This window comes from Eublepharis macularius, chromosome 5 (genome assembly GCF_028583425.1).
Source record: "Eublepharis macularius isolate TG4126 chromosome 5, MPM_Emac_v1.0, whole genome shotgun sequence".
Lineage (NCBI taxonomy): Eukaryota > Metazoa > Chordata > Lepidosauria > Squamata > Eublepharidae > Eublepharis > Eublepharis macularius.
The window spans coordinates 145580605-145607704 of NC_072794.1; the positions used below are offsets into that span (position 1 = coordinate 145580605).

Sequence of the window (27100 nt, forward strand, 5' to 3'; positions counted from 1 at the left end):
TTGAGAGAGCCTACAGAATTGGAGACTAGGACCCTTTTCTGTCCTCTCCACCTAATTGTGGGGCCAGAGCTTCTTTAGAAAGTATTTCAGAACTGCTCTTAAGATGGGTGTTTGCCTAGAACATGCTGGATCCATACACTTGTTACAGGCCTTGTTCAGCTAACAGTGCTGCTTAAGCTAAGAGATTCCCGGTCCAAACTGCATTGGGTAACTGTGAGGCATAGAGTTGTCTGTCACAGAATTTGTCAAAGTAATACTGGACTTATCCAACAATTTTATTAAATGACTCTGATTGTCCTCAGTACATTAAGATGACATTAACTTTATAGGGTTCCTGTGAAACCCTCTTTGCCACGAATAGAGAGCAGCTTCGTAGCTGGAGCCATGTTTCATCAGTATGTCCATTCCTAAATATAACTTGGCAACCCGTTGATTTAAACTACTTTTTAAATAAATAATCTTGTAAATAAAACAAATTGTATTCCAGTTGGCTGAGTTATATAAGTGTCCTCATTTATTAAATAAAAACTAACTCAAAAGTTGGGTAAAGTTTCAAATGGACAGAAGGAGTTGAACAGATAGAAAACTTGGGAATGATCCATGAAATTTCACTATGAGTAAGCAGTTGCACTGAAGTTGGTACCACACTGCGGAACTGATGTCAGGTGCTGGAATCTATAAGCTACTCCTATCATGATTTAGTGCAACACCCAAATTAGGAAAGCCAGTTCAGTCATAACTCCCTCACCCTCCCTGGCTAACCCTAGCAGAGTGTAGCAATCACAAATAGAATTAGCACAGGACCCATTGAAGAAGTGTCTCAGAATCAGTGTTAGTAACTATAGAGAACAGAAGACTGAGCATGCACTGAGAGCAATGAAGGGGTATGCACAGCAAGCCTTTACCATCCCTTTGTGATGACATTTCATGAACAGAAGGAGACTGAAAGGGTTCTGTGTGAGACCAAATGTTATTACTGGCATCCCATCTAGTGGAAGCCAGTTTAGTGTAGTGGTTAAAAGCGATGGGTCTATAGGAAACCGGATTTGATTCCTCACTCCACTTGGAGCCAGCTGGGTGACCTTGGGTCAGTCACAGTTCTTCAAAGCTCTCTCAGTCCCACCCACCTCACAGGGTGATTGTTGTGGGGATAATAATAACATACTTTGTAAACTGCTCTGAGTGGGTGTTAAGTTATCCTGGTAGGACGGTATATAAATCGAATGTTATTATTATGTTTTTGTTAGTGTCCAGGTTTGGTTTAGTGTTCTCTATAGATGATTCAAGTTCTCGGTTTTTTATTATAAGTTGCTTTTGGTCTCCATTGGGAGGAAGACGCTGAATTCAAATAATTAAATAAGTATATAAAGATTAGGATTCTTTAGGTCAGCAACTGACCTCTGTGTAGTTGCACCAACATTTGGGGGAGTGGAAATGATGGGAAAGCAGTTGCTAATTCTGCCATTGTTCCACAATTCTTGTGGGATTTATGCCTCTGCATTGACCACTAAGGGACTGCCTGGCCTGCTGACTGTTAGCAGCCTTTACCTCTACTGTATATGAAAGGCAATGACCAGCTTGGATCACAGCGTAGGGAGTTTTCTATGCATGTTACCCTAGCACATGTACAAAAATGTTTAACTTCTCCTGAGGGTTGCTGTGCCAACTAATGTGAAAGGATAGATATGACACTCATTCATAGAGCTCTCTTGACTTATGGTGGCAAGTAAAAGCTAAATTCCAGTTTGGAGACATGCAACATATATGCTGACAGCAAGAGAGATACTGGTCCTACGAAGACGGAGGTCCTGTATGTGGGTCGTGGGGAGATGGCTTTGGGACCCCAGCTTCCTACACTTGATGGGGCAGCACTTACACTGGCCCCGAGGGTTAGGAGCCTGGGGGTGATTCTGGATTCCTCCTTGAAGATGGAGGACCAGATCACTGCAGTTGCCAGGTCTTCCTTTTATTATCTTCGGCAGGCCAGGCAGCTTGCCCCTTATTTGTCTCCCCGTGACATGACTACAGTGGTCCAAGCAATGGTCACCTCTAGGTTGGATTACTGTAACGCGCTCTACGCTGGGCTTCCCATGGGCCTGATCCGGCGGTTACAGCTGGTACAGAATGCAGCAGCGCGGGTCATTGCTGGAGCACCGGTGTGGGAGCATATTACACCGATGCTACGCCAGCTGCATTGGCTGCCAGTGGAGTACCGAATCAGGTTCAAGGTTTTGGTGTTAACCTACAAAGCCCTACGCGGACTGGGACCGACGTATCTGAGGGACCGTCTCTCACCATATGAGCCCCGGAGGACTCTCCGCTCTGGCGGAAAACATCTTTTAAGTGTCCCTGGCCCTAGGGAGGCCCGCCTGGCGTCGACCAGGGCCAGGGCCTTTTCAGTCCTGGCCCCGACCTGGTGGAATGCTCTGTCTTGCGAGACAAGGGCCCGGCAAGATTTGCTTGCATTTCGCCGGGCCTGTAAGACAGAGCTATTCCGCCAGGCATATGGCTAACGCCGGGCAGTGCCCGCCCCCCCCCCCCCGTGAAGGGGGGGTTAAACCATCACCCCTATGCAAACACAGAGGCATGTATGAACCACTGGGCAGCATGAATTGTTATATTTAATGTTTTTAAATGTTTTTAAATGTATTATTTAATGTTTTTAAATGTTTTTAAACATGTTTGTATTTGTTATCCGCCCTGAGCCTGCGAAAGCAGGGAGGGCGGAATATAAATATAATAAATTAAATTAAAATTAAAATATTGTAGAGATTTTAGATTGTGGAGATTTCTGAGACACATGTATTGTAGCAAATAAATAATAATATCAATTTCCTAAATTATTGTGCTTTTTAATTTCTAGAAAATTAATAGACGTCTCCACTTGTCAAAAACAAAGCATAGCAAATTCAACGAATCAGGGCAACTAGCATTTTTCTACTTGTTTTCATTTGTCTGGGGAGCAAGCATTTTGTCCGCAGTAAGTAAGTCAAGTTGTTTCTCTGGTATTTATTTTAAATTTGTACACTAGTCCAGATTATGTTATCATTTTTAAAAATTTTATTTCCCCCCCCACTTAGGAAGAATTCACAACAAATCCAACTCTGTTGTGGAAAGATTACCCTCATTCTCGAATGTTGTAAGTCTTTTCTTTAACCTTTCTCCTTAAAATAGACTTGAAGGACTTAAAGCTTAAACAACCTTTTTCCATTTCTGCCATGCAGTGAGAGAGATCCTGAATCATTCGTAGCAAGAATTGCCTTGCTTGTACAGATCTATGATCCATCCTGCCTGCAAATAGTGGCTAGACAGAAGTTTCATGGTATGCATGCAGGATATCGTGGTGATATACATGGCCTCTTGTTCATCCCCAAGAATCTGGCAGTCACAGCCATCTGACCATTACATTTCTAAATATCTAATTGTTCGTGTAATTCTTTTTAAAACTATGCTGATGGTAATAACTATTAGAGATAGATTGTGTTCAGTGAAGAAGTATTTTTGTTTGGGTTTTAATCTGCTGCCCATCACTGTAACATACATATATAGCCTTATATTTTTGGAGCGAATAATTCTTGTCTATTCATGGCCCCCAAACCTGTAGAGAGAGAAAAAGCTAGAATAACATACTTCTTTCTGATTTTATCTGAGATCTTAGTTTCTCCACTGTTGGTGGGTTAAGAGAGGCATGTATTTTGTGCATGCACATGAATGGGGCACAGTACAACTGCATAAAGCTGAGTACTGGCCTTTGAGTTAGGAGTAATTTGATGAGATTTACCCTTGCTGCAACTTAAGGTATGATTTATGTGCAGCCATATGCAACAGTGGTTGTGTGCAACCACTGTTATATGGTCTGATTTCAACAGATTTGTACTGTGATTTTGAAGACTGAGTAGATCACTGTTCGTACAGTTTAAGAGATCTGTTGTAAGCCAATATCTATCAACCTCAGTCTACATCCAAAATAAAGAAGACTGTGGTGTAGAGAGTATGTGGGTAGAGGCTGTTTTGGCCCCTCAGTCTTCCTCTGGAGACAACGGACCCACTGCCTCCCAGTATTTGCAAATTTTGCCATTCATGGTGATCCCAGAAACAGAAACCCTGCAAATGGAGAGTCTGCTGTGTTTTTTGATTGTTAGGATCAACCGAAATATCAGAATGTAGTTTCACTTTAGTTGCACTTTTTCTGGTGGTATAAAGACTTTGACATGATTATCAGAACAGAGAGTTAACCTAGATTTTTTAGTGAGCTTTTAATATATACTGATAGTTTGCCAATAATTCTGAGATTTGTGTTCATATGGGCAAAAAGAAATTACACATTCACTAACCCTTTTTCTGTGACCTCAAAATCTTTTCTGATTGTTTCCAGTATAAATTCCTTTAGTTTGTGACATGGGTATTTTTTTTATCCTACTTAACATTAATTTTTATTTATCTAAGCTGAATTTCATATACCATTCTCTTGGAAGGTTACCCTGTTTCCAGAGATATGGCATTTTTCACAGTAACATCGGATTACATTGCATCTATTCATACCTATTACCTTACTGTTCTTGCCCCTCCCCCCCATCTTTAACCAGTATATTGTCTATAATAGGATCTTAGCCCATATTTGCTATTGTTATGGGCCTGGGCATGCATATTGAGGCCTAGTGGCTCCAGAGAAGCCTGCACTTCCAGGTGACTACCAGGCCTTCCTTTCCCAGGCCCCCTGTGGTCCTTGTGACTGGTTAATCGGGGATTTTGAATGAAAACCTGCAGCTGTGGAGGAGTAGGGTATGGTACCTGGAAAGAAGAGATAAAAGGCCTCACCCAAAGCGGGAGAGTGTTCACTCCTAGGGAGCAGAGCTGACAAGAGGCTGCTAGAGGGATCCCTCATCCAGAAGGGGTGAATTAGATTGAAGCCAATCACCAAGAGACAGCTAGGAACAGTCCAGTCAGATGTGTTAGGGTATTTTGTTTTGTTTGTTCACCTACTTTTACTGTTCTCATTATTCTACAAACTTTTGAAAGCCAGTTGTTACTAGACTTCTCAAATAAAATTTTTTATTCATCTTCGTTCTTCTGTGCCTCCACACATGGGGACTGCGCAGGCGCAGGCCAGCCGCCAGAGAATTTTCTATAGCTTCTATGGCTCCGAAGGGGCCGTTCGTCGCGCGCCTCAGCGACCGTTTTCCCGCCCAAACGGTCACATGCTCCTCCAGCGACCAACGGCCCCTTCCCTCAGTTCTCTTCTTGCCGCCGCTTGGAGAGAACGTGAGCTTCGTTGCTCTGTGCTTGTGCTTTGTGCTTTGATTCTGGATTGATCTTTTTGGCTTTTGACTTTGGACTTGAACTTCGAACTTCGCTTCTTGGATTCTGATTTGGACGGTATTTCAAAAAACGGTATTTTACGACTCGGACTGGTTGCCCTCTGTTAATAGCGTGCCCCTGAAGATGGCCTCTAAGGCTCTCTTCAAGCGTTGCTTAAAGTGCCACACTAAAATGGCACAGACCGATGGCCACGAGATGTGCCTTTTTTGTCTGGGGGAGACCCACAATGTGACGGCCTGCAAAATCTGCCAGGGGTTCACAAACAAGGCCCGCCAGGCCCGGCAGGCCCGGCTGAATTCTTCCCTTTGGAAGGCGGTCATGTCGACGGCAACACCGATGCCTTCACCCAAGACTGGCCCTAGCCCCTCTGCTGGAAAACGCTCCAGAGCGGGTTCTGTGGCCTCTTCAAGGTCGGCGCGCCCCGCAAGTGCCGCGGCGTCGAGAGCGACCTACCCAGCGCAGGGTTCGGCGCGGCCGCCCCAAAGCGCTTCTCCCGCCGCGTCGGATCCGAGGGCTACTGCCTCGGCACCGAAGATCATGGTTCCGAGTCCCCGGTCGGAACCGACGACTGGGTCGATTCCAGTGGCTAAACCACGTTCGGCGAGAGGGGTGTCGGTACCGAGATCGTCTTCTTCGGAACCAAGGCCGTCTTCGGAACCAGCGGCTAAGAAGAAAAAGACCAAACACCGTCATCGTTCTCCACGCTCGGTTCCGACGGAGGTGGTCATCATATCGTCGTCCTCCTCATCTTGGCTCTCCGGTTCCGGAGGATGTGCCAGACCCAGGCGCGTTCGAGGTCGTGCCAGCTGAGCTTTCCCCTGTGGTGGATCCGGGCCCGCCTCCGAGTCACCGGGATCGGTCGCCTTCTGATCGTCGTTCCCCGGCCGCTGCTTCGTCCCACGAGCGTCGTCGGTCCGAAGAGGGTAGTGTCGGATCCGTTCGCTCTTTGGCTTCTCGTCATCGCCAAGCTTCGGATCTGCCCCCCGCTTTCCGCTGCCACTGGGAAGGAGCTCCTGGTTTCGCCTATTCGGAACCGAGGCCCTCGACATCGAGGCAGCCGTGGTTCCCTCCGCCGGTCCGGGGAGAGGAATCACACAGTTCCGAGGGAGAGGACGTCGGAAGCGTCGGAGATTACCGTTCCGAGTCCTGTTCCGAGCCTTCGCCGGACGACAACGTGGCGCCGAGCAGTAGTTCTCCGTATGAAGATTTAAGAATCTACGCGGATCAGATGGCTCGGATGGCTCAAGCCTTAGAGATGGACATCTCCTCAGCCGTCCCCCAGACCAAGGACAAGCTGCTCAAGAGAATCTATGCGGACAATCCAGCAACCATCGGCTTCCCCATGCTTGAGGGAATAGAGGAGATTGTGGAGAAGGTGTGGAAGGTGCCCTGTGACCAACCAGCCACCTCTAGAAGGATTGAGCAGCTTTACAAAATTAAGCAGGGCACCTGGCCGGCGTTGTTGAAGCACCCTCCGCCTTCGTCTCTGGTCACAGAGGAGTTCCAGCCTCGCCGCTCTGGATCACCCTCGGCGCCACCTGACAAGGAGGGACGGAAGCTGGACGCCCTTGGTAGACGGCAGTATTCCATCGCATCCCTGGGGCTTAGGATTGCCAACTACCAGACAATCATGGCTGGATACCAGCTCTACCTCTGGGAGAAGTTGGCATCCTATGTTGGCAACCTTCCCCCTGAACAGAAGGCGGTGGTGTCGCTTCTGCAGACCGAGGCTATCCGCCTGTCAAAACAACAGATGAATGCGGGGAGCCATGCGGCCGACACTGCGGCTCGTGGGATGACTTCTGCCATCGTCCTCCGGCGCCACTCCTGGTTGCGGTCTACTGCCCTTTCCCAGGAGGTGAGATCTCGAGTGGAAGGCCTGCCTTTCGAAGGGGAATCGCTGTTCTCCACGTCAACCGATGAGGCCTTAAAGAAAAAGAAGGAGGACAGGCAGACTGCACGTTCCTTGGGGCTGGCTCCCACCGACAAACCCGCCTACAAGCCACGGTACGCTCCCAGGTACGGCCCTTACCACTACCAGGGCAGATACCAGCACCAGCGGCTGAGCTACCAACAGTTTCCGGCTTATCAGCAGCGGCACTACCCTCCTCCGCAGCAGCCCAGGAGACGTAGGCCTTTCAAGCCCCGCTCATCGCAGCCTCCGGCCCAGCAGAAGGAGCAGCAGGGCCCTGGAAGGCAGTATTGACGGGTCAACCCAGCCGTAACCCCGAACTTCTCAGACAGACTGAGGCCATTCCACTCTGGGTGGGAGTCGATAACATCTGACTCATGGGTCTTAACTATTGTTGAAAAGGGATACGGGCTGGAGTTCGTTGAGCTGCCTAGATGCAGTTCACCCCTGACAGCTGTCAATAACACTATGACCGAGCTGGATGCGGAAATCGTGTCGCTCTTGGCCAAGGGGGCTGTGGAAGAATTGGCCTATGAAGATTCTGTAAGGGGGTTCTTCTCTAGGTTCTTCCTGGTCCCCAAGAAGGATGGTGGCTTACGTCCCATTTTGGATCTGAGGGGCCTTAATGCCTTCCTCATGGTGACGAAATTCAAAATGGTTACGTTGGCGGCTGTGATCGCCTTGCTGAAACAGGGGGATTGGTTTGCGGTCCTTGATTTGAAGGACGCATATTTTCACGTGGGAATACGGGAGGAGCACAGGAAATACCTGAGCTTCGTTTACCGGCAGAGGGTTTTCCGGTATAAGGTACTTCCCTTTGGCCTATCCACTGCCCCACGAGTGTTCACGAAATGTGTGGCCCCTGTGGTCTCCTTCCTTCGGGAAGAAGGCTGTACCATCTTTCCATACCTCGATGACTGGCTCATCGTGGCTGACTCAGAGTCTAGGCTGGTGCAGGACATTGGCTTAGTACTTAGCACTTGTCAACGCCTGGGGCTCTTGGTAAACTTTGAAAAATCCAAGCTGGTGCCCAGCTGCAAGGTTTCCTACATTGGTGCACTGTTAGACTCCGTGGAGGGTAAGGCTGTGCTCCCCTTGGAGAGAGCTAGGTCCCTAAGGGGTCTTGTGTCCATGTTTAAAAGGAACCGCTTCCAGTCCGTGCGCACTATCCAGTGCTTACTAGGTCATATGGCGGCGGCCACCTCTGTGGTGCCCTTCGCTAGGCTGCATATGCGCCCTCTCCAGAACTGGTTTGTGCGGAGGTACGATGCTCAGCAGCACCCTCCGTCCCTCAAATTCTCTATCCCAAGGGTCATTCTGTCCTCCCTGGACTGGTGGTTGTCTGATGAGAATTTGTTTAAAGGGACCCTTTTTGGGTATCAGCATCCTGACGTCACGGTTACCACTGATGCCTCCCTACTGGGATGGGGGGCTTATTGTGATGAGGTGTGTGTGCAAGATGTCTGGTCTGAGAGGGAAAAGACCCTCCATATTAATGTGCTTGAATTAAGAGCCATACGTTTCGCACTTGTGTCCCTTACAGCACTCTTGAAAGATCGCCAGGTGTTGGTACAGACGGACAACACGACTGCCATGTACTACATAAATCAACAGGGGGGCACAGTGTCCATGGCGCTCTGCAGGGAAGCCACACTCACTTGGCAGTGGGCACTCAGGAATGGCGTGACTCTTCGTGCTATACACGTGGCGGGGTCAGACAATACCCGAGCGGATACGCTGAGCAGGGTCCTTCTGCTGGACCACGAGTGGGAACTGAACGTAGAGTACATTGGGCCGATCTTTCGGATGTGGGGTCATCCAGATATAGATATGTTCGCAACAGCGGCGAATGCCAAGGCCCAAACGTTCTGTTCCAGGGCAGGGAGCAACCCCCTCTCTATTGGGGATGCCTTCCAGTGTACGTGGACTCAAGGCTTGCATTATATGTTTCCTCCATTCCCTTTGATTCCCAGGGTCCTGTGCAAGATAGAGGAGGACAGGACGGACTGCATCCTGGTGGCCCCCTTTTGGCCACGACAGGTTTGGTTTCCGAAGCTCCTGCGGATGTCCCAATGGACATATGTGAGTCTGCCCCCTCGGCAAGACCTTCTCCTGAACGGGAGCTTAGTCCACCACGACCCCAGGAAGCTGCACTTGACAGCTTGGCGGATCGTTCCTCCCCTATAGGTTTATCGGAGGAGGTACAGAGGGTCCTCCTGAACGCTCGCAGGCCATCCACTAGGCGCTCTTATGCGGCCAAGTGGCGCAGGTTCGAAATATGGGCACTTGCTAAAGGAGTGGTGCCTGCCAGCAGCCCCCTAGGGGTTATATTCGATTACTTGTGCCACCTGAGGGACCTGGGCTTGAAAGTTTCCTCTCTCAAGGTCCACCTGGCAGCTATCTCTGCTGCTCACACCCGAGTTGAGGGTGGTACAGTTTTTTCTCACCCAAAATCCCGTCAGTTCCTTAAGGGCATGTTCAACCTGTACCCACCTGTGTCAGCACCGGTACCTCAGTGGTCGCTTTCCCTGGTGCTCTCATGGCTTATGTTGCCTCCGTTCGAACCTATGGCAACCTGCCCCTTGGACATGTTATCGTACAAGGTGGCATTCCTGGTGGCCGTAACATCGGCCAGAAGGGTCAGTGAGCTGTCTGCGTTGCGGTCTGACCCTCCCTTCCTTGTGTTTCATCCAGACAAGGTGGTCCTGCGTCCCTGCCTAGGTTTCCTGCCTAAGGTGGTGTCCGCTTTCCATCTCTCACAGGATATTGCATTACCTGCGTTTTTTCCTCACCCTTCCTCGAAGGGGGAGAAGGCCCTCCATTCCCTAGACTTGAAGAGGGCCATAGCCTATTATCTGGATAGGACGAAGGGATTCCGGTCGAGCCCTCACCTGTTTGTGTGCTTTGGGGCCAAGGACAAGGGTAACAGGGCTTCTTCACAGACCCTGTCTAGATGGATTGTAACGGCCATTAGCAAGGCCTATTCCCTGGCAGGGGTAGCTTGCCCGCTTCATGTCAGGGCCCACTCCACGAGGTCTCAAGCATCCCCCTCTGCGCTACTCAGGGGTGTGCCCCTGGCTAGCATTTGCAAAGCGGCCACATGGTCCTCTGCAGACACCTTTGTTAGGCATTATGCCATAGATGTCAATGCGGAGCAGGATGTTTCGGTGGCCAAGGCTGTCCTACACTCCCTTTTTTCCTGAGGGAGTCTTGGAAAAAGTTACTTGGCGTACCTGCTAGGTACCCTTGAGTGACAGAGTGTATATATGTATATTTATCTGTATATATATGTAAATATTGAGTACTTATATATCACTACACGGTTTGTATAGATGTATGTATGTATATCTATAGTGTTGTTGTGCTTGTTCTTTAATAAAATTGTGTTGGATTTCACCCCACCTTCCTTATTGTGTGAAGCTTGGTACACTCCCATGTGTGGAGGCACAGAAGAACGAAGATGAAAACAGGGTTAACATACCTGTAACTTATGTTCATCGAGTTCTTCTGTGCTGACACACAACCCTCCCTCCTACCCCGCTGTGAATTCCAATGCACGACACTGTGATGGCTGTAACGGGAATTGGTGTTTTTAAGGTGTTATGGCTAAGTGTATTGGTCAAGCGGCGGCAAAGGAGAACTGAGGGAAGGGGCCGTTGGTCGCTGGAGGAGCATGTGACTGTTTGGGCGGGAAAACGGTTGCTGAGGCGCGCGACGAACGGCCCCTTCAGAGCCATAGAAGCTATAGAAAATTCTCCGGCGGCTGGCCTGCGCCTACGCAGTCCCCATGTGTGTCAGCACAGAAGAACTCGATGAACATAAGTTACAGGTATGTTAACCCTGTTTTATTCTTCCTGGGTCCTTGTGCCTCATTTGGTCACACATAAAGTAAAACCTACTGAGAAAGAGTGGGATGAAAAAAAGGGTCAGGTGAATGCTCTGGGCCTTTCCACGGAAAACTGTACTAGAGAGGTGGCAGTCCACAGAGAGCTTCCCTGGTCCTCTGCCTATAACAGCTATCAGGGCTTTTTTTCAGGGGGAACGCGGGGGAACGGAGTTCAGGAACCTCTTGAAAATGGTCACATGGCTGGTGGCCCCTCCCCCTGATCTCCAGACAGAGGGGAGTTTCGATTGCCCTCCGCGACGCTGAGCGGCACGGAGGGCAATCTAAACTCTCCTCTGTCTGGAGATCAGGGGGCGGGACCACCAGCCATGTGACCATTTTCTCTGAGGGCAACCCACTGAGTTCCACCACCTCTTTTCCCAGGAAAAAAAAGCCCTGACAGCTATGCATTCTCAAGAGGTGGGACGTAGCCCTGCACAGACTGTTAAAGTGTTTGAGACCACAGTATGTGGTAAAATGTATCCGTGATCCTTTGTTTTCATTCAGGAAATTAGTAAATTTTAATTAAAATTAAGCATTTGGGTTGCGGGTATGTTATTTTTAAAGGCAGATGCTATACAATAAGCGTTCAATTTATAACAATTTTCTTTGTAATAGAAAGTTATACTGACAAAATATTTTGAGCTAAATTTCTACCTCTTATGACTAATAATATCCATCTCTCTCTCTCTCTTTTTTTCCCTTTAGCTTTCAGGTAAAATTCTTCTATATTTGCCAGATAGCCTATTGGCTTCATGCACTACCAGAACTCTACTTTCAAAAAATTAGAAAGGTATAAACTGCATCTTCAGTCTTTTTTTTTTTACAATTATTTTTATCTCTCATATTAAGATTCCACAATGTAAAACATTTTTAAAAATTATACAAATAAAACTACAACAAACTAGATGCTAGGCACAGCTACCGTTCCCCCAAATATTCCTAAAATCCATCCTCTAAATATTCCTGAATACAGAATTAAGAGGTTATAGCAAGGTGGGAAAGACCTAATGCACTGAATTATCCTTGCTTGCCTTGTTTTGTCTGTTAATTTTTAATTGTAGGGTCCTGTCTTTTAAAGGGCTTTTTTCCTTCTTTTTATGTAATTCTAGGAAGATATTCCCAGACAGTTGTACTATATCTGCCTTTATATTGTCCATATATCTGGTGCCTACATTTTGAAGTAAGTATTTATAAGCTTAATTTTTGTGTGTGTTATAGGATGAGAGTACTGTGCTATTAGTGTATCATTCGTGCTGTTTACAACTTTGAGGCTAACATTTCCATGTTATACATTGGGAATTATGCTGCTATTTGTGCTTGTGGCTGAGCAGGGATTTGAACACAGAGTTCCCTAATCTGACTGAATGCACTGGACCTAATTTGTTACAAATGACCGCTCAGAATAAAATTTTGAAAATGTTTCTTTTTAATATTCCAGTCTTCATCGTTTGGGGCTAATTTTGCTGGTGCCTCATTACCTTGTGGAACTGATTTTTCATGCCTCACGTCTTTTCTACTTCAGTGATGAGAATAAACAGAAAGGGTAATTTGTTTTTATTACTATTATCACTTCCAAGGTAACGATTTTCTTTGAGCACTGTATGCATATGCACCCTATTAAAAGCACAGTCTGTTACTACAAAAAATCGGGGAAGTGGAGTGTCCCTTCCCTTCATGATTGCGCTTCTCACCTGAAATCAGTCTTCATACACACTGTGGTTTGTTTCACATAAAATAGCAGATGTGAATTTGGGAAAGTGAAAGACTACTTTTATGTTGCACAAATTAACTTTTTGAAAGCTGAGTAGGAAAGTGAAGCAAACAGCTTCCTTTTCCACTTTGTTTTTCAATCCTGTTTGCTTCCAAATGCTATTGGAAAATAAAAAGTATCTTTCCTGAAATTTTCACTTAAGTGTTGTCTTAGATTTTATTCAGTTGTTAAAAAAACATATCTGCTAAGATCCAAACCACAATAAAATGGAGTTCTACCTCAAGGAATAGAGCTTGCTGACCCTGTTACTACTTGCTCCCACTGAAAAGCTATTCCTGAGGGTTGGGGATGTGGATTGTCCAGAACTCTACAACAAATGGCATGGGCTACTACAGCTGGAGGTAGGAATCTGTGGGAATTGGGAACTTCCTCATACGTAACCAGAGTTGCCTTCCTATTATGCAGGATGCCCTTTAGATTCCAGTTATAGACTTTGTTGTTGCTGAAGCTTCTTTCCTCCAGACTTCTTGAACATGAGTGTTAAAAACAATATTTGGATAATTTAACAGATTACTAAGAATTCCCTGATTACCATCGCCTCTATATTCTCCTTTTCCCCTTCCCAGTTACTTTGATGACGTCCCATTCTATATAGTAGTTATAATTGTGTGCTGTCAAGTTGCAACCGACTCATGGCGACCCCAAGACCATGGCTTTTTCAAGGCAAGAGGTGAGGAGAGGCAGTTTGCCATTGCCGTCCTCTGCATAGCAACCTAGGCATTGTCACTGACCTCTTAGTCCTGATCAGAAAACTGGCTGTGCCCTATGGATTTGCATTCTCTTGGATGAGTATTTCTTCCTATCTTTCAGTTTTAATGCTATCGGTTAGTGTTACGGCTGCTTCATTACGCAGTCATAGAAGCAGTGCTGCAAATTGTGATGAGACATAATGCTAGCTGCATAAAAATCCAGAACAGGAAAAGAGGACAGAATACCCTCATGAGAGGGGAGGAGCATACAAGCCTTCAGGGCATTCCTGCGCTCCTAATTGTGATTAGATTATCATCTTACACATGTGGAAGATGTTATGTGTGCACCATATCTTGTGAATTGTTTTTGCAACACTTTGAATGGTGTTCAGCTGACCTTGCTGACTTGGTTAAAAGCCTAGGAGTTATACTAGACTCAACGTTATTCCTGGAGAAGCAAGTTAATGCAGCAGCAAAAATGCTTTCTTCCAACTCTGTTTAGTACAGAAGATGGCCCCTGATCTAGACTTGGCCAATCTGGCCACCTAGATCCATGCCACAGTAACACGGAGACTAGACTGCTGCAATGTTCTTCACTTAGGCCTGCCCTTGAAATCAGTTCAGAGAATCAAGTTGGTACGAAATGCCACAGCTTAGCTACTATCAAGAGCTAGGCAGAGCATGCATATTACACTCTTTCTGCAGTCACTATGCTGGCAGCCCATCAGTTACTGGGCTGAATTCAAGGTACCAGCACATATAAAGCCCTTTGTGGCCATGGATCCTTATAGCTGCAGGACCATCTCTCCTCCTATTCCCTGCCACAACAGTTCTGCTTATCTGAGCAGGGCCTTCTGTAGGTGGCACCCTGCAAATGGGTAATCAGCAGCTGCCCTTACACTTGCATTCTCTGTTGTAACATCCACCTTGTGGGATGGTCTACCTGTGCAGGTCTGGAAACCCCCACTCTTCTGCCATTCCACAAACTGTAAAATAAAATTCAGGAGGGCACTTTTATAAAGACAGTAAGGTTCAAGAAGATTTAAGAAAGGCAACGTACTGTAGGTTATACTACAATTCCACTTTTTGGCCTTGTTTGCTGTATGTATTGTCTTGCTGTCAACTATGTAATTCCACTTTTTGGCCTTATCATATCTAATACTTTGTTTTCAGATTTCTGTAATCCTAATCCTTTTATCTTGTTCATCAGGTGTTGTATTCTATTGATTGCACTGATTTTTGGTTGTATAATTTGCCTTGAGTCTCAGTGAAAAAGATGGACTATATATAACTTAAATAAAATAAGTAAATTTGTGGTACAGTAAAGAGTTGCTCTTCAGAAAAGAGGATCTACTTAACTTGAGGAGTCTGTACAGTGAGCTGTTTTGTATGACTGCTGTTATCTTTAATTTGATAATAGTGTTCAGGAAATTATGTATATCTGCAATTTTAGGATGTTTGTGAAAGGCATCTGATAGTAATTATGGTTTTCTTTGCAGATTTACCCTTTGGGCTCTACTATTCGTAATGGCTCGGCTTTTGACCTTAACTTTGTCAGTTCTCACATTTGGATTTGGTCTGGCAAGAGCAGAAAATCCTGGTTTCTCTATAGCAGAAGGAAACTTCAACATACTTACGATTCGGTACAGTGCTTTGCAAACAGCTGGGCTGAGGTTTATTGACTCTTTCAGAATGTCCTTGAAAGTTCTGTTCTTACTAGTCTTTTAAATATTACGTTAATATATCAGAAAGAACTAGGTAAATAAGCTTTCCTTGGAGTCTTCTTTACAACTTATAGATGTTAATAGTCATAGCTAAAGAGTACCTTTTTTGGACTCAGTCAAAGTTATAAATAGTTTAGCATCCTCCCTCCAGCACTGGGCCAGCCATGTAGACCTGAGATATTCACAGTTTAAGTGACTAGAAATCAGAGGAATATTGCTCTAAATATTGGAAATTACTTTTTTGTTGTGTTCAGCTGGCCTAGAAATATCAGACTTCTGTTGAAGACACAGGGATAGACTCAGTAAAAAGTCCTGCTGGTAAAGAGATACATGTGTTTTTCACAAAAAAACTTACTTGTTTTTTGGGGTATTCCCTACATGCTACTGCAAACTCTCTCAAATTTCTCTTTACCAAAATAACTTGTTCCAGTTGATGTATTGTTTCTAATATTTTAAAATTCATAACTCAGTCAGTGTCTGCAGTTGTAACAATGCCTAACTTATATGTGTATACATATTTTTTTAAAAAAACTTTTTTTTAGAATTGGCTGTCTGGCTGCAATTTGTTTGACTCAAGCTTGGATGATGTGGAAATTCATCAACTTCCAATTAAAGAAATGGAGAGAACATGTTCAGAATCAGATTCCTAAGAAAAAAGCAATCAACACGAAGAGTAAACCAGCAAAAAAGGAACCAAGCAGATGTAAGTGTAGTCTTCAGAATGTTTAACCATCTCCAGAACAAGGAGAAAATTATTTTCTAGTCCTTTCATAGTCTGCCTTTCTCAATGGGACCCAAGGCGGATTCAGCAGGATTTGAGTCCAGTAGCACCTTAGGGACCAACAAGATTTTACAGGGTATAAGCTTTCAAGAGTCAAAGCTCCCCTCTTCAGATACCTTTAGGACAGGTGGATTCCCTCAATCAGTAAGCTGATTACAAAATACATTAAAATTTGCAAATCTAACAGCAAACAACATAATACAATCAGACTGGAATTGAAAAACTGGAAGAAAAAACACAGTGTACCTCATACAGGTCACATCCTGAGCCAATCCATTATTACATCACAGCTTTTCTACTGTACAAGAATGCCCTCTTGAACAATTCTGTTTAGCACATTTTGCAGAACGATAGAAGCATGAGAGCTTCTGCATTACTGCTCTGTTCAGTTTATAGAATTCTTAGTGCAGAAATTCAGTTCTTATAATACACAATGCAGTTGGTCCAGCCACTGTATATTGCTGGCTATGTCCATTGATGGTAGTACAGTGTCATTTATTTAGTTTCAGTATTTTCTAAATGCTGTAAAGAACACAGAACTGGAGCAGTCCCACCACAGAAAGCTTACCATATGGGATGGAGCTGCCACCTCATATTTCAATATTGGATATATTGAAGATTAAATTATAAAAAAGCAGTGGGTTGAGTCCTGTGAATGGAATGAGTTCATGAGGTTGGATCTCTTTCCTTTCCCCTGCACCTCTTGAAAAGCTTCTATGGTATGTTAGGTGATGCACTGAATTAGAATGGAACATATATGAGGAGGCAGGCTAGACCGCAGGGGGAATGGGCAATTATCTTCCCCCTTCCTTGCTTTTTTTTCCAATCAAAGCAAGCTTGCCCCTTGTTACTCTTACCAGAGATATATCCTGCTCTGTTTGTTTAAAATTATGCATGGACTAGATAAAGAATATAAAACTTTTTCCCTCTCCCATAATGCTAGAACTCAGGGATACCTAAGAAACTTGAACAATGGAATCAAGACAGACAAAAAGAAGTTTCTCTTCATTCGGTGAATAATGATATTGTGGAATGCACTGCTGGTGGTTGTATTGATGGCCACCTATCGTAGATGGCTTGAAAAGAGGATTAGGCAAATCGCTGGAGGGTTCGTCCACCAATAGCTACTAGCCATAGGATTAGATCCAGAGTAAAATTTCTGCTTGTGCTAGAGTTGCAGAAATGCAAGGAAACGCTGCAGTAGCTATTTGTGCTAAATCAGACTTCCTGTATTCCCACTTGTGTTTCCACATACACAAGACCTTGTGCAACCAGTTTAAGGGCAATAGACCTGGATAGCCTAGGCAAGCCTGATCTCATCGTGTCTCAGAAGATAAGCTGGATTAGTTTTGGTTAGTAATTGGGTGGCAGACCTCCAAAGAAGACCAGGGTGGCTATGCAGAGGCAAGCAGCGGTAAACCACCTCTTTTCATCTCTTGCCATAAAAATCCCAGCAGGGGTTGCTGTAAGTCAGTTATGACTTGACAGCAATTTCCACCACCACCAGGAGAGCACTAGATGTTGCACAAAGTCTAGTGCAAGCTAAACTGCTCTAAGTCTGTTTGTTTCCACTTTTGCATCACTGGATCCAGGATAAGATGTCTAAAGTGAATCTCACATCCAGAAACAATAAACCACTAAATCATCAGTGCTGGAAGGCAAAATTAAGGGAAGGCCTGGTTTCTGTACTCTGTTAATAGGACCTTTAGGGCAGCTGGTTGGTTGCTGGCAAGACTAGATGGATCACTGGTCTGATACCGCAGTGCATTTTTTTATAATCTTAACTTGGTGAACTTTGCAGAGAGAAAATTCCCCCTTGTTCAGGTTCAACAATGCCAAATTGTATTAATAGAAAACAGTCTAGAATGATAGTATAGTACTTCTGTCTGTGTATACTTCTATAGTGTTCTATCTTACAACTTTTCTCTATTCGAATTGCAGCTAACTTTGTCAATGGAGCAGTAAAATTTGAAGAGGGCACATCACCTAGAAAAAGGAAATCAAAAGTTTTGTAAGAATCTTAGATCCAGAGGACTCTTTTTACATAAGACTGTATTTAAAAAAAAAGTTCTGTTAATGCAAAGAGAGAGACTATCAAGTTACATTGCCTGAAAGACACTTGTTGAAATAATATATTTTTAAACATCAGTACAAAATGTATTGTGAGTATTTCATCATGAATTTAGTTTATTTAACATTATAATGTTCACCATTTCCATGTATAATTTCTCTTTTGTTTCATTCTCATGTCTAAGTACAATATTACTATAATGGGGACAGGCACAGAATGATTATTGGTCAGGCATATCTTTATTTAGAGTTTTAAAATATAAGTAACAACTCCATTAAATTAGGAAAAAGTAGATTTTAAAAATAGTTTTTAGTAACTTTAATTTCTGAACTGAATTACTATTAAAGGTATGTGTTAGAATTTTTAGGAGATGTTTGCACCATTTTCTGTTTTAATTATACTGTCTGAAATGTCTCTCTTATTCAGAAGCAATTTAAATATTCTGCTTTTTAAAGTTCCTCGGTTTTTGATACATTATCTCAGTTCTGATGTGTGTTTTCAGAATGATTACCAAGTGTTTAAGGCTAAATTTAGTAGAAACAGTATCCTGTTTGGAGACCTAAACTAGTTTGTTGTATACAAAGTAGCTTCCAAAGCCTTTTCAAGGAAGTTTTTAAAGTAGATGCTTTTTAAAAAAAAAAAGGTGCTAAAAAGGTTTATTTTGATTTTACTTTACTGAGAGATCCATGAAACTACAAACTGTTCTTCAAAATGAATGTTTAACATCCAGGGCTGTAGACATGTTCAGAATGACTATAAGAAAGTCAAGTTCTTTTCTTGCCTATCACAAACAAAAGCCAAAAAATAAACGTAGCTTTTTGCTCTGTCATAATTTCAGCCAGTGGCACCCTGTTCCTGCCTCATGCTAAAAGCTTTTAATTCGCAAATAGGTGCTTGCAGTTAATGCCTGTTATATTATGCAGTTATTATTCAGCCATCATGTGCTAAAATACCAGGTTATGATTAAAAGTCAGAATTATGGTTGACAATTTATGGAAAAAAGACTCTCATGGGGTTTCAGAGACTGTCTGCTCCTGTAAGGGGCTTGCACTACTGACTCGGCTGAAATTTTTACTCTGAAAACGGATTCCTTTTTCCATATCAGAGGCTGCTTTTTAACCCCTTTTCAATTTTCACAGCAGTTTGCCATGTAAAAAGAGCTGCGGGGGTGGGGGGTATCTAAAGCTCCACACATCCCTTGGTTTCAGAATTCATTGGATTCTCACCATTGACTATAGAGCTATAGATCCTATAGTATTATGCTATAGGCTTTCATGTAGTCTTCTCCTCCCCGATCCCTTTTAACCATTTCTTCTGTTAGCTCCTGGATATATTGGAGGAGAGGCATTTTGCTTTAGATAGGACAAGTTGCTGTTTAAGTTGTAATCCTAAAAGTGTCTGTTCCAGAAACAGAGTAAGCAACCAGAATAAGCCTTTTCTCTTTTGATGTGCCACTACTACAAAATAAAATCCCTTAACAATAGCAACAAATAGAAGGGGAAATAAGTTACTTTTTAAATGAGCCTTTGGTTTTCCGGGCTGTTGGATGACCCAGAAGAGCTAATGAAAGTCTTTCACATATTAGAGATGCAATCTATATTTTATTAAAACTCTCATGGTTGTAGCAGTTTCATATCCTCACACTGTGATGTGATGCTCTATGGGCATTACAATGCACTTGTAAACTCACATACACTTAAGGGTTTCCCTATATAGTTCAGGGCAGACTTTATTCATGCATGTCTAAGGATGGAACAGTCCCTGACACTGCACCCAGTGGGGATACTCTTGTGTGCTCAAACGCTCTATAACAGCACACCCAGTATGATAGCCATGACATAACTCCTCTTCTAGAACAGTAGAGGCTATTATACACTCCTCGATATGCATAAGAACTGCTTATGTCTACTTTTCATCCTGGTAGAACGTTCATCTTCTGCAACTTATGCTACGTTATAAAACTTTGTCAACTGATGACAAAACTCTTTTGTTTAAAGATATTTTATTTTGAACCAGTCAGTCTTGGGATGAAATTGCACCTCAGTCCTGACCATACTCCTGTGAGAAACAAGGGACTTAAATCATGCTTTCTCTAGCACTCAGTAAACCATTCAGTCACACATGTTTAGATGTTGCCACATGGATAAAATAACTTTTAAAAAATAATGAGTCTTTTTGTATGTTTAACATAGCTGCATCATTTGTATACAAAATGCCATTCAGAATTTGAGCCCATTTTTCTCATTTGACAACCTGGTCCTGTGTGCAAGCTAACTGTAGGATTTTTCTGTGACATCTTATAATCCTGTATGTTCCTATTGAAAATGTTTACCTTGGAACTAGATTTATATTTTTTTATGCTTTTAAATAAAACTTATTTGTATGTTGATGAATGCCTTGTCTGATAAAAGTATCATCTTCTGAGCAGTTTTGATGAAAACTTAGTTTTGTTACAAGGTTCAGCTGTGCTGCTCATAAGACAATGCTTTCGCTGATCATTATGATTGTAGTCCTGGACTGCTTTCTAAGAGAGGAAGTTGAAGGCCAGTTATCCCTGTAGTGTCCTCAGGATGGTAACTGTGGACATTGCGTAGTTACCGGCTGAAGTTTGTATTGTCTAAAACATTGTATAATGCTAATATAAGCTAATTTTGTGTAATAGAAATGGTCAGTTTTTTAAAAAAAATAACTAGTCTAATTATGTATTACAAAGTAATTGAAAACTCTTCTGAAGGAAGTCATCAGGCACTTCAAACTTCAAAAAAATATGTTTACAGGCTGAGAATTGCATTACAATCTTGTAGAAGATAATGGTTCAGTTATTGAATTATTGGAATTAAATTCCTAACATACACATGGAATTCTTCTTATACATTTAAAGTTAAAATTGACAGCTTTCTACCTATGAATCCAGACACTTTCTCTAAAATGTCTCTAAAATGTCCTTGAAATGCAAGTGTGTTGTATTTGGGCGTATGAGGGTGTGTGTGTCTGCACACACATAAACCTGATATCTGTAAACCAAGAAGACAATTCTTCTGCAGCATGAAAGGAACTTATCAACCAATTACCATTCTGTCCTGTGTCATTGCACTGTGCTGATGGATATTTTATGTACTATCAATGCATTAAATAAAAGGTGGGGCTGTGCCTTAAGGTATTTTGGTGAGCCTTAAACAGTTTTTGGCAAGCACATTGATTTTGAGGTATTGCCACAAAAACTTGATGCATAGGAACTTGTAATTAAAATTAATGGAAAATAGTAATGGGCTGGTTGTGTATTCAGAGAAATTGCTCTGCATACGTAGCCTCTCCATTTAAATAGGTTGTAGAATCTGTGACTTGGAGCAGAATATATGTGGGTATATAAGCAGAGATGGTGTAAAAGCAGTGCTAAACAGCTGCCCTGTTGCAATATTGAATGTCCCATGTGTTGCATGAGCACACACCTCACCGCTTGCCTAATGCCCAGTCAGCCCCAGGGACTCCTGGATGTACATGGGCATCATGCATGTTCTTGTATGTGTATATAGGAGCCAATAATATGCTGGGTGCTCTAGTTAGTTTCCTCCCAGGATATCCTAGTAATTCCTTCTTTCCTCTAGCACTAATTCTTACACCAGAATGTGCCATTCAAGAACTTGCACAGGGGAACAGAAAGAATTAACAGTGTGTGTTGTGCAGTTCTGAGCTTGTTTACCCAGAAGTAAATCCCCAGAATTACTGGGCCTTACTCCTGATAAGTGTATATACAATGGCAGTACTGGAGGAATGCAAAAAGCTTAAGTCTTTAAGCCAATTACAAGAAGACCTTCAGGTGCCCTCTCAGAAGGCTGGTCTATTTGTCTTACAGTTGCCAGAGCAAATATTTACATATTGTTAATAGAATAAAAGCCTAAAAATTATGGGCATTGTGTTCAAACTTACTTCCAGATAAATACAAACAATTCTAGGGTTGTTTCTATTCTAAAAAACAGCTGCACTTATGAGTTTTCACAGAAGGCTATCGTGCATATAAGGGTAAGTATAAAATACAGTGAAGATGAAAAATCTCCTTTGAATGCAAAATTCTGAACAGCTTAAAAATCTAAAAATCTTTTATACATTGTAAGATCTTATTATTGATCACAGCAACTAATATCTCCTTATTTTCAACTTCACCAAGTATAACCTATTGATTTTTGTTCCACCCTTGATTTAGGTTCACCCAATAATCTTAAACAAGTATCATGGAATTATTCAGTTAGACTTACTCCTTTAGCTGCAGCTGAACAAGACCAGTCAATATATCCAGAAAATAGTGTGAAGGGAAGGGTTGACTCCCGCCCCTCCATGCAGCATCACCACCTCCATGGCTGCTTTTAAAGAAAACTAAAACACCTGGAGAACCAATGTGCATCTTGTCTAGGCATGCACTTAATCTCACTTATTAAGCGCAAAGCCTATGAAAGTGTTAAGGAAGCTAAAAATGTTCAGGTGTGTTACTGATTTTTCTTAGTGGCCCATTCTGCATGTCTGTATAAAAATGCGTGCTCTGAGAAGGGATCAGGACGTTTAGTTACCTTATATCTAAAAATGTTACAATTAGGGTTGCTGACAGGCCTAGAGAAAAACATCCTGCTCCTTTTATAGAGATTCATTCTGTAGAAGTAGCCAGCTGAAACTTTTCATGGTATGGAGGAAAATATCCCATTTAGACCTGTTGACAACCATATTCCTAAGAAGTGGCCTACAAAACCGGCAGTTAACTTGTGTTTGAAGGAGCAAGCTAAGGATTAAAGAGAGCATTCAAACAGTACAATGGTTTTTCTCTGTGTCTGTTTGCTGCCTGACCCTATCCAGGTTTGTTCAGAAGTCACTTATTTGTGCATAAAGTTGCAGCTTTAAAGCCACACTAGTGTTAGCAATAAGCTGTTAATACCCTGTTTGTTTATTGAAAGTCTCTTCATGTTTGTCTTCAAATAAATTTCGCACCATTTTCTATTTTAAAAAAGTAAGTATCTGGAAAGTAAAAGCCTGAACAGATAGCATCAACTTTGGGAACCATCATTTTAAGCAATATAAGTGAATGATAGTAATGTTTACAATTGTAAAACATTATACATTTCATGTTTTATGTGTGAGTAGAGCTAGCTGTATTTAAACCAGCCATGAAACCCATGTTGTATTGTTTACATACTATGATTAATGTGGAATATTGAGCTTTCTATTTTAGCTCTTTCTACATTTCATTTGTTTGTATTCTGTTCAAAAACATCAGTGCCCCAATGCATTGCTTTTTCTTAATGCATTAAGAAACTGGTTGTCATTTTGTAGTGCTCCTTTGCTGTCTGTCTAACTTCAGGTCACTGTAAGGTTTCAATGCTTTTTTTAAAAAAAAGTTATAAAACACCTCAAATGTTTTGATACATTTCTTAAAGTTGTGTCACTTACTGGGCAGGGAGCCCAGAACATGATATTTTCTTGTAGAACAAAGTGTTGATGTTCTTTAACTGTTTCTAAGAATTTCTTGTTGTGTAATTTTTGGTTTGACATTAAATCATGTACTCCTAGTCTCTGAAGCTGTAGAATAAGTCATTGCATTTGGATAAGGATAATACTTTTAATAAAAACTGTAATTGGTTGTTGGGTTATATTTAGGGATGGGTTATATTTAGGGTTGACATGACACCTACTCAATGCAATGCCAGTTACCACAAAACACCTAACAATAAGAAATGGTTTGCTAGAGTACATAAAAGCACTCACTGGTTTTGATGCTTATGGGAAATGTAACCAAAAGGTCCTAGGATCAAATATAAGTTATTGCGTAACAATTTGAAGTCCAGTGCCTCTTGTGCTCTAGTTTTAGAAATGACCATTGATCCCTGAATAAGGCACCCGCCAGTGTGTTTCCTGGTGCCTGTTCCTTAACTATCCATGTGTTCCCTTTTTGTCTTTCTCCCATTCCCAGTCCCTCCTTTCTAATCGTTCCTCTGTCACTGTTTTTTCCTTTGCATTTCTTTGCTCCTCGTTTGAGTGTTCCTAATTTTTTATCCCTACCTCATGCTAGTTCTCCAGCTGACTTACGATTATTTATTATGTGCAAAAGGCAGAAAGGTTATGGAGATAGCAGCTGGAGCAGCAGTTCCCACTGGCACCTGCAACACCTGCCTCAGTGTAAAAGTTTGCTTGTGTTCACAGCTTGGCTCTGTTTCTCTTCATTAAAGGCATATATTTGTTTGAAACTGCTTCTGCTTATAGTGACACTGTCGTGAAGAAAGGAAGACAAGAAATTAAATACTAGAAGAGTGGAGGATTTATTCCCTAATGCTACTGCTTCAGCCAGGGAAACCTTGCCCCATCCAAAATACAGGGTTACTAAGAGGATGGAGAAAAATATCCTTTCTTTTTAATAGAGCTTAATGTGTGGAAATGGGCAGTTGAAGCTTTTCATGACATGGAGGAAATATCACCTAGTAAGTAACAGTCCATTAATCCTCTATTAAAGGGGCAGAACACATTTTTCTCTAGGCCTGTTGGCAACCCTACCAGAATATAGTCACAAACATCCACACCAAATAAACCCAAAGGTTTCTGAATGCCCTAGTATTCAACTGTGTTAGTCCTCAATGCCACAAGGACTTGCAAATAGTAACAACCATGTAACTTACTAGTAAGGTCCCCCAGTATATTGCCTAGAGGATTTATTCCACCCCCTCTGTAATGATCTCAAGTAAATGTGTGCATGTGTCTTTAAATGCTTGTTTTGAGCTAGGTGAAGAGGGGGTGAGAGAGGGATGAGTGAGTGATACGATTGGTTGATGACTGAGAGTGTGGGCAGAGTGAATGCAGTTTGAGACTGACAGGGCAGAGAGAAAATAGTCAGAAGAAAGCAGGCTAGCTGTGTGCTGCCTGAGTATATTTAAGTATTTATGAGAGAAATATAACCTGTGTGGAACCTGAACTGAGCATGTTTGTGAAAGAACACTCAGTCAGGGGAAGAGAGGCCAGTTGTGTGCTGCCTGAGCAGGTTTAATATTTCTGTGAGACAAATATTGAGTTAGAGAAAGAGGCTAACTGTGTGTGAAGCCTTAGAAGAGATCTGTATGAATGAGTTTAAATGAAGTAACTTTAAGAACCGAGAACTACATTTATGAAACCGATACGCTTCTTAACTAAATAAAAGTTTATTTTGTTTTGTTATATCCCAGAGTAGCTGTCCTTGCTATATCCCATTCTTATCCTCAGGGCCACATAGAACCACGAAGAAGCCTGATGCTTAGGAACGTTACCAAAGGGAAAACTTAAATAAAATATATTGGAATATAATATTCCTGGTGGCAGCAAACTACCCAGAGGGTGTTAAAGGAAAGATTAAAAGAAAAATCTACTCAAAGAAAGTAAAGGTCATAAGTTAACACCGTCCTACAAATTACCTTCTAAACATTTTATTTAAATTTTATTTCTAAAAAATATTTATGCAGGAGTGGGGGAGGTTAAACTTACACGCTTTGATTACCAGCAGGCCTGGAGTTAAATGTCCTCCTGTCCCTTAAATAGATGCTTCTGAGGCTGGTGATGGTATTTTTCTTCTTGCCATTAAAAGCTTTAGCTGTTCAATTTCCAGTCATTGAGCATGGATTATAGGGACAGGACAGTCTTTGCCAGGCCTATTGGCAGCCATACCCACAGTATAGCAAACGTTTTTGTGGTGATGGTCACTACTTTCAAAATTTTAAAGTGTCCAAGTTCTAGCAAGGTTGGGAATTTGTACTTTTGGAGTCAGCTAATCAGGCAGAACTGCAGAGCCTCACGTATGTACACTGATGGTTTCAGAAATGAATTTTTGTAAGTAGATAGAAAAGTAGGTATAGGGAAAACATTTTAAAGCAAGCAGAGTCCTATGTCTCAGATTCAAGTTTATACTTGTGTAGTGTTATGCAGTCTGCCGTAGTGATTAGAGTGTCAGGCGAGGACCTGGGACATCCAGATTTGAATCCCCACTCTGCCCTGGAAGCTCACTGAGTGCCCTTGTTAGGATAAAATAGAGACGGATCTGTGCTGCTTTGGAGAGAAAGGTGGGGTGAATGAAATAAATAGTGCATGTGCTCAAAATTTCCTATGTATTGCATCATTCAGACTGATTGCTGGAGGAAAAGGGTGAGATAGCCCAAGAAGCATCTAAATTGAGAAGATGGTCAATTTTTATTTGATAACGTCAAACAAAAAATACAAGTATATATCATTTGGAGGAAGACACGTGTAGGTTGTCTTCTGTAAGCAGCACTACAAACCTCCCAGGTGTTTGAATAAAAATTATAAACAAGGCCAAGAGCAAGTCTCACATTATTTATTTGCAGCTAATTCCCACTCTCACATTTACCATTGGGACTTGTCTTGGCAAGTCAGACAGGCAGTGGCAGAAATCCATCCTGCTCATATCGTATGCATGGGAAGAATATGGGTTGGTCCGGATCATATGTCTTGGCTAATCTGAGAGCGCAGTTTGATTTCTCATTGCGGCACTAGCAACAAAGACACATTCCTGATTACTAACTGCTAAAACAACAGTGCTGGAGCTGGTAGTTACTTACTTGTGCTTATAGTTAAGTTTTTTTTTAAGGGCCACATCCAATAAACAGCTTCTGATACTGGTAGTGTGAGGTGTTGTAAAGACATCACGCCCATGGCTCTGATTGATTATGTTTTTCATGCAGAGCATCCACGTTCTTGTTTCTGGCATCTCCAATTGAGGAATTACAAATAGTATGTATTCAGCCTCCTTGAGCCTAGATCCCTGCAGCTAGTGAAATAGACAATACTGAGCTAGATGGACTGATGGTATGACCCTGGGTGAGGCAGCTTTTCGTGCTTGCTTATGCAACACTGGTAGAAGCAGTCATGTTCATCCTTATGCAATGCCCGAACCTATCAAAACTCAGCACTAGAATCTCTTCAGAACAGG

At 42.6% G+C, this 27100-nt stretch overlaps 1 protein-coding gene across 1 annotated transcript in view; it reads left to right on the forward strand.

Annotated features, from left to right (window-relative positions):
* The window catches only part of LOC129330799 (translocating chain-associated membrane protein 1-like 1), a 33600-nt gene extending 9890 nt beyond the window's left edge, over nucleotides 1-23710 (forward strand). The window contains exons 4-11 of the mRNA XM_054980995.1: nucleotides 2864-2980; nucleotides 3081-3139; nucleotides 11823-11907; nucleotides 12227-12297; nucleotides 12556-12660; nucleotides 15077-15220; nucleotides 15844-16004; nucleotides 18024-23710. Of these exons, the coding sequence (XP_054836970.1) occupies nucleotides 2864-2980; nucleotides 3081-3139; nucleotides 11823-11907; nucleotides 12227-12297; nucleotides 12556-12660; nucleotides 15077-15220; nucleotides 15844-16004; nucleotides 18024-18097 (816 nt within the window). The 3' untranslated portion in view covers nucleotides 18098-23710. The remainder of the gene's footprint in view (nucleotides 1-2863; nucleotides 2981-3080; nucleotides 3140-11822; nucleotides 11908-12226; nucleotides 12298-12555; nucleotides 12661-15076; nucleotides 15221-15843; nucleotides 16005-18023) is intronic.
* The last annotated feature ends 3390 nt before the right edge of the window (nucleotides 23711-27100 follow it).